We start from the raw sequence: 8,236 nt of genomic DNA, 5'->3' as shown, positions 1-8,236 counted from the left end.
AGCGCCGCTCGCGGCGGTGCTGAGGCGCCGCCTCTGCCCCCTGCAGGCAGCGTTTTAGACCAGAGCCTGGAGAGCCTGCTGCACCGGCTGCGCGGCCTGTGCGACAACATGGAGCCGGAGACCTTCCTGGACCACGAGCTGGTGTTCCTGCTGAAGGGGCAGCAGGCCAGCCCCTTCGTGCTGCGGGCGCGGCGCTCCATGGACAAGAGCGGCATGCCCTGGCACCTGCGCTACCTGGGCCAGCCCGAGATCGGAGACAAGAACCGGCATGCACTGGTGCGCAACTGCGTCGACATCGCCACTTCAGACAACCTGACGGACTTCCTGGTGGAGATGGGCTTCCGCATGGACCACGAGTTCGTGGCCAAGGGGCACGTGTTCCGCAAGGGCATCATGAAGATCGTCGTGTACAAGATCTTCCGCATCCTGATGCCCGGGAACACCGACAGCATCGAGCCGCTCTCTCTCTCCTACCTTGTGGAGCTTAACGTGGTAGCGCCCGCGGGGCAGGACGTCCTTTCTGATGACATGAGGAACTTTGCTGAGCAACTAAAGCCTTTAGTTCACCTGGAAAAAATTGATCCCAAAAGGTTAATGTGATTGAAAAGCTGGGAAATTAAGGCATTGGTTTCGGTAGTGTTTCCAAAGAGGCTATTCCTTTGAAACACCTTTTGAGGGCAAATCAAAACTGGGGAAGGGGATAATATATCAGTAGTTTTCCTCTTCCTATTAGGGAAAGATCAGTTAGAAAACATATGGCCTAACAATCCAAAAACAAACTTACTGGAATTCATCCATTCATCCTTCTGTGTATCCACATCTCAGTGCTGCTTTTTCTTTTTTTTTCTTTTCTTTTTTTTTTTTTTAAGACACCATTCTCTCATACTACCTAGCAATTCTTTTTCTTCCAAGTAATATCCCTTAATGCAAGAGATGGAAAGTGTTGTTTAACGTAAGCATAAAACCAAGAACTGTACACAGTATAAGAGAATAAGTGTATACCTATTTACAGTAAAATAGTAATAATATAGATAGCAGCTAGAACAGAAGATACTTTATAGTGAAACTGTTTCTGATAATAGCCAAAATTAGAACTGAAAAGCAGTTTAACAATATTACAATCACAAGAGGTATTCAAATTCTTTTATCCATTCCATCTATTTCACTGAAGTTGGGTATGACAATCTCAGCTAATAAGATAGTAAATTACAGATTTTTTTTGTATTAGAACCCTCACATCTTCTTTAGGTGATAATCAAATAAGTTTGTTAGTTTAAAAACCAATTAAGAGTATCATACAGCTGTGAAGTTTACTACAATAATCATTTTGTTTAGCATCTCAATAGTAGGATAGCTGCTTACCCTTTATTTCAGTGATACTGGAAATATGTTTGAGAGTTTTCAAATATAGTTCAAACAAAAAAGGCTGGGAAAACCAATAAAGATAACAAAAGCATATTTAATTTTCTCATACTTTATAGAAACTTAGAAGGCAACCATTTCACTTATTACTAAAATGCAGCAGCCTCTGCCAGAAACACTGTCATCTTTTAACATGCTCCTCAGTGTATAACAGCTAAGGGTGATGTCTGCCAAATGCCACTCCTGTATGAAACTTCGGAAAGAAATTTCAAGTTAACTAAGTTTAACACTGGAATTTGGGCAGGTTAAACCATGTTAACTGGATTCGTGCTCACTGAGTGCATGCATCTCAAATGGTCCTCTGATGCATGCTTTAAGTCAGGAGGCATAGGAACAACAGAATATTCTAGCATAGGTTCACCAGGGCAACATTATATTGAATACATAGCAATGATTTTCAAACAGGATATAAATGATGACACAGGCTATGTGATTTTGCTCATTATCTAGGCTTGAAATATTTTGAGGGTGAGGACACATCTACAGTTATTTTGTCCATACTGAAGCATGACTTACCCTCATTAGATTGCATGTTATTCTGGGGTTTTGGATCTGTTTCTTTAGCATCGTTCTATACAACTCCTGTTGTTACATGACAGTTTTACTGGCTGTAGGAGGAAGCTGAAATTGCTAGTTTGCTCCATGATTCAGCTTGCAATCCCACTCCACTGGTGGTATTCCTCAGGGCTGGTGTCACATCCTGCCTGGGTAATACTGGCTGGAAATCTCCCTTGCCACAGGCTTCGAAGATGCATGGCCTGTCTCATGACATGAGATTTTAGAAAGCAATTCAATGAATCAGAAAAGTGCAGCATCATATGCCAGCTTTTCAAAGGGTGCTTTCCTTTAGGTATACATGCAGATACACAGAAAACAGCAAATAGATAGGCCTTTCCCATTGCATCTGAAAATAACTTGGAAAAAAACTTGGAAGATAATTAGCACATGTGGGGACAAAAACACAGACGACTTGCTGAAGTGACTATAGAAGACTGTGCTCATGCCGTTGACTATCAACAATGATGACTTTAGTCTAAAGGCTCAGAAAAGTAACAAAGAAGTCAACTTATCTCCTGGAGGCTCAACTGAGGCATTAAAAACATGCTGTATCGTAAAAGAGACTTCAGTCTTCAGTGTATAGTCACTTCCGATCTTCCCTGTTCCTGTATTTTTTCCTCTCTAAAAATGTAACAATGAGATGGTGCTCAAAACAAACTATGCACATTTAAGCACTCTGGTTTTTGTAAGGGGAAAAAAGGCTGGTTACTCTAATGGTGGTAGAGAGAAAAATCCCACAGGGAGTTCCAGGCAGACCAGCTCAGGCAAAGGGGACTGAATGGAAAGGTCCCTCTAATAATAAAGTTTAAGCTTTAGATGACAGACCAACTGTTGCTTGGTCTAACCTCTCTCTCTCAAAAAAAGTTCATTTTAAGGCGACTTAGTTTAAAACCTTTAAAATCTAATGTTTTTAAAACCTAAAAATTGCTGCAATCCACATTACCAAGCTGTCTTTATTCTAGCTGCAGTCTACATATACAAGAGGCAGATGTGTAGAGAGAAATAGCACTGTGTCAGTGGTTACAGCTGGGAAAAATGAACATTTTCAGGCACATAAATCTCAAGTACATGCTTTCTTTTCTTTGTCTAATGAAATATACTTTTCTCCTCCTACAAAACTTTTACAGCCAAAGACTAAAGATAACAGCAATACTATTAGTAGTACAGTGGTAAATTGTATGGCATAACCTTAACCTGTTAACTCATTATCTAGAGCCAAATTATCTGTAGTTAGGCACACGACTACAGAAGAACCCAACCTCTCCTTACTAGCAACTGTGTTTTTAAATTACAGGCATAACTTATGAGACCAAGAATGCAACTGTATCCTCTTTTATTTTTTTGCCAGCTAAAATAACTGCATTTTGCAAAGGCAGGGTCAGAAAAGGGCTCTGCATTTATTGCATTGTATTACGTAAGGCCTGATACAGCCAAGCTCTTAAAGATTTCTGTTAAATTTTCTTTTTGTCCAAGTAATGCCTTCTGTTTCAAATGGTTTCTCCAGTCATACCTTCTTGTGATGTTTCTACAGCTTTATTGATTACTATATAAAGAGCAGAAATCCCTGCACAACAAATAAAGGCAGGATCATTACTGATCCATGAAGCACCAGCTATTCCTGCTATCAAGAAAGCTTGCTCTACTGAAGCTCATCTGAAGTTCTGTGCTCTACTGAGGCACAGTTCCTGATTCTCCATACTTCAGAAAGAACACAGTTTATCCTTTGGCAAACACTTCTCACAGTTCTGGATCTCTGTTCTTCCCATGGAAATGTTCTAATGTTATTTCTGTACAAGAGAAGACAAAGGCTTAAATATAATTTTGTTTTGTGATGGCTTGGCTCATTAGTTGTACTGTTATTCTTCTCTCCTTTTATGCTGATAAAATCTTCAGTCAATACAGAGGAAGTCATCTTTGAGACATTTCAGATTCTTTTTTTATTCCAGCTCAGAATAGAAGCTAATTAAAATATTCAACTTTCCTAAAGAGAGAATCTGTTTCTCAGAATAGACCTTTTCACCATAATGACTTTTAAATAAATCTAAATAAATACGTAGATAAATACAGATTTGATATGCCCTCACAATTGGACATGTTAAGACAAGCCCTTTCGTAACTTGTACCCTTCACTAAGGATCCACAACTAGTTAATGTCAGATTAGACTTCGAGGGATCTTTAGCCTGACCTGATTTAGTAGTTAAGTTTTCCTGAATGAATAGTTAATTATGTTCAAACAGTAATAACAGCCTCTTCACTCTCAAATCAAATCACTTTCCTCTATTTGCTGCAGTCTGATTGCATACCTCCATCATCATCATCCTCAAATCTTCTTGGAATACCAGAACAGTCGTAAGGATACCAAAATCACAATAACCAAGCAGACCATGCTTCAGTTAGTCCAGCTGATCATCCACACATGCACAAACTAAACTCTTCAGAGGTACACACAGTTGGGTAAACACACACAGTGCAGTCTCCTGATCCCACAGAGATGCTACCTACAACAGCTACTGGATCAGATTCTCCTGGGAACTTGCTCCAACTGACTAGGTTAAAGCAGCCCCAACAGACACTTACACATGGGCAGCAATGACCTGTGCTTATGGATTTCAGGTCTTCTGATGACAGGTGGATAGCTGAACAGTTTAAAGATCAAGATGAAGCCACCTGAAGTGGGAATTAGCACACCAGCATAATATATAGTTTTAAGCCAGCAAATAACAAAATGTTGATACACCAAAGTCTCCATTCCCTTTACAGAAACAAGTACCTGCACTGAAGTCTTAACTGAATTTTAGAAGGCAACACTTAACAAAACCTAGTCAAAAAGAATTGTTTACTACTAATCTGTTAATTTTGGGAGCTGTTGCCATACAGTATAGTCTCAATATAAAAAAGACAGCTAATGCAGCATTCAGGTTTTCATTTCAGTAACCTCAATAATTCAAGAAAGCTACTTTCCTGGTAAGTTTTACATGCATTATAGTATTATATATAATTTCATACATGATCTAGAAGTTGGTTACAAGGTAGAATGTTTTAAACAGAAGTTTCTCCAAAGCACTATGTGTTAAAAATAACTACAAACCAGAATTTTTCTTCATAATATTTTTAATACTTTTCACTTTTAAATACTGGTTTTAAATTTGTGATTGTAACATGGAAGAGCCAACTTCTTTAAATTTTTAAAACTTATCATTAGGATCATAAAGCTATTATAGAACAGTTACACTCTACACACTCAGGTACTCAAAAATATGATTCATGTTTTGAGTCTGTAGATGAACAGTGGCAATTCAAATACAGTGTTATCTGTACAACTTGACAAAAATACAGGTGGACAATCTGATTAAAGAGAATCAGCACAACTTCAGATAAACCAGCTCAGCCCAATTAAGTAAAAGGTACTTTTTCCAAAGTGCATGACATCTTTTCTACAGAAAATGTGTGAAATAAGATGTTCAGGTTTTCAGGCAGGAGAATGACTATCTCTCATCCTTATTGCCAATACAAGTTCTATCAAGTAATTTCTTTTAGATCAAGTTTGGAAACATATCCAAATTCTCTGAAACAGACACAGATATCATTCAGAAAACAGATAGCTGCATTCTCAGCCCTTCAAATTGGTTCAACCTATCAAATATCCATTCTACAGTCGGGGGCTGCTTCTGGAAAGAAAACCATTGCTGTATAAATGTAATAGTCCCATTAACCAGAAGAAGAGAACTCAGAGTGCACATATGTGGGGCAGTGACTGGAGAAACAGGTGGCCTCAAGGGACAGGGAAAAATCTTCTAAAACCATAAAAGAAAGATTCCTTCCAGAAGAAAGGACATAACTGCAACTCACACATGGACAGTCTGAGAGGTCTACAGATAGTTTTATAGATACTGATGGATCTCTTCAGTGTCTCAGTATTGCAACTCCTTCCACATTCAGTCAGAAGCCTCTTACAGTTCTGATTGGGCAGGGCTAGCTGTAGTGAAGTACCAGTGCTTTCATCTAGAAGTAGAATGTATTCTTTACAAATAGTATCTGTAGTGTAATTTTATTTACAGAGTAAATCACAAAAGTACATCACATTTAGTGCAAATGCAACTAATGATATAAGATTTATATACTGCTTTGTAAACTTTCCATACCTTTGTAAAATAAAGCTATCCAATTAAATTAAGAAACAGTTACTTGCCTGTGTTCAACAACAATTACCAAAAATGGCAAATAAGGAGTTAAACTTTTTCTATTTTGGACAGGTTTTTTTTTTTCTTTCCTTTTTTCCCTCTATGATTTTTTTTTCTTTTTTTAAGTTCCCATCAGTGGCTATGGTGAATGAACCATCATTTGGTTGATTGTAAAAAGATGAAGTACATTTGAGGTAATAACTTTTTTTTTTTTAAAACATCACTATATAAAATGCTCACTGGTGATATAGTAAACATGTACAAATTTTCATCTTATTTGCCTTACTAGCATTACCATATAGGCACTTTTCTACATATTCAAATCAACAGAATAATTCTGTAATAAGGCATATTCCATGCACACCATTAGAGAAAGGCAAATAAAAAAGGAAAAGTGTATGTGTTATGTATGCTTTCATCTCCATAAAGATGGACAGATAAAAGTTTTTTTTCAACACTCTGCAGATGACATTTAATCATTTGCCAAATCTTCATTAAATAACTATCTTGCATTTACTTTCAGGCACCTACTATAATACATCAAATAAGACTTTCAGTTTTCTTTTGAAAAAAATATATCTGAATCTTTTGTTTTGAGATATACAGGTTAGTGAAACACCCGGCAGTCTCTGAATAGTCTCCAACTACAAGACATGAATAAAAAGATCTCAAAAGTGAGTAACGGTCTGCCACAGCTCTCTCCTAATGAGCATCTCCAGAATCAAAGGCAGGCAAAATACCTGACTTTTAAATTCTCACAGCAACTAAGGGGAACTTTCCAGTACAAACTATGTATCCTCATAGTTCTGCAGGATTTTTGATCAAGAGGTAAGTATTAAAGTGACTCACATTTTCTACATGAACCTCATAGCATGGCTTAACTTGAGGGGAAAAAACATGCAGGATCAGAAAATAATGTACTCATCCTCATTTCCAGACTGGGAATGTTGTCCTATGTAGTCCAAATTGCTTCAATAAATATGATAGTGTACCTTTCTCACAGCTTCAGGAAAGCCCTGGATATCATGCAAGAAAGCAGTCCACATGTAGCATGGACAGATGACTTTTAGCTTTCAGCTTCTAGCTTTCATGCCCTCTCATACAGAATCTACCTAGAAATTTCTGGATCATGTTTAATAACAAAAATTCTGTAGCACATATTACATAACTGAAAAATACAATAGAAATATAAAGATATCTGGAAAAAAATAAAGCTTTTCACACTCTTACTCCTTCAGACCCAAAGATCTTCATAAGAGTAAGACAATAGAAAAGGCAAAGTCATAAGGATATTGACAGCCCTCAGTTATTAACTGACATTTTACATAACAAGATGATTCATTATAGAAACCAGCAGCAATGAACTATGATTATATAAAGCAAAACAAAACCTGCCAATAAGTCACCTAGGCTTTACTGAACTCCTCCTCCCCCCCCCCCAAATACCACAGATTTTTGTGCATATAAAGCACATACAGTATGCTATACGTGCATTTGTCTTTTGTGCTTTTTAGACATGCACAAAAACTGCTCAAGTATCTTAGGAAGGGCTGACAATAAAATTCTGCAAGTTGTTTAAAATTAAAGCAGTAACCCAAGTTGGTGATTCAAAGTTGTACGTTCTTCCTCTTTTAAAGCAAGCAAATAAAAATAGAGCCATATACATGTTATCAATACATGTATTTATAATTACACACTGATTCAGCAAGGAAAGTTAGCAGGAGAGTGCTAGTGTTAAATATTCAGCCTCATGGTGTTGCAACATTTCTTCACTTCGGTATACAAAGCCTAGAACTTGGGCCATAAAAAGACTGTAGATCCTTCGTTCCAGCATGGAGTGCTCTATACATGGTTACTTCTCCAGTGCGGAATGCTCACCCAGTCTTGCTCCAATCACTGGAGAAAGGCAAAGAAAATAAATTTTGAACACGAATAGGAAAACAAGAAATGGTAAGAAATTGTTAAATCCCTTAAATGGTTTAGAAACACTGCTATGATCATATCTAAACTGTCAGCTCATGCGTGACAGTTCAGTTTTTAATGGTTCACCTACACTAGTTCTAACAATATACAA

The 8,236-nt window shown here is 37.6% G+C and overlaps 2 protein-coding genes across 3 annotated transcripts in view; one reads left to right on the top strand and one right to left on the bottom strand.

Annotated features, from left to right (window-relative positions):
- Positions 1-14: 14 nt before the first annotated feature.
- Positions 15-3,827, top strand: MED18 (mediator complex subunit 18). Its single transcript, XM_026057431.1, has 2 exons — positions 15-590; positions 3,512-3,827. The coding sequence occupies exons 1-2, from the start codon at positions 109-111 to the stop codon at positions 3,582-3,584; spliced, it is 555 nt and encodes a 184-aa protein (XP_025913216.1). The 5' UTR covers positions 15-108; the 3' UTR covers positions 3,585-3,827.
- A 2,186-nt stretch (positions 3,828-6,013) lies between these two features.
- COL4A3BP (collagen type IV alpha 3 binding protein) overlaps positions 6,014-8,236 on the bottom strand; it is an 80,190-nt gene continuing 77,967 nt past the window's right edge. For both annotated transcript variants that reach the window (XM_026057428.1, XM_026057426.1), the window contains one exon: positions 6,014-8,058. The gene's annotated coding sequence lies outside the window, so the exon portion shown is untranslated. The remainder of the gene's footprint in view (positions 8,059-8,236) is intronic.

Source organism: Apteryx rowi, unplaced genomic scaffold, assembly GCF_003343035.1.
Source record: "Apteryx rowi isolate R43461 unplaced genomic scaffold, aptRow1 scaffold_139, whole genome shotgun sequence".
NCBI lineage: Eukaryota > Metazoa > Chordata > Aves > Apterygiformes > Apterygidae > Apteryx > Apteryx rowi.
The sequence above is the reverse complement of the archived record's forward strand: the minus strand, read 5'-3'. Positions and strand labels throughout refer to the sequence as shown.

Coding starts and splice junctions, on each gene's coding strand:
- MED18 (XM_026057431.1), top strand. CDS start 109: ATGGAGCCGGAGACCTTCCTGGACCACGAGCTGGTGTTCCTGCTGAAG. Junction 591..3,511: donor GAAAAAATTGATCCCAAAAG/GTTAATGTGATT, acceptor ATGTTTCTACAG/CTTTATTGATTACTATATAA.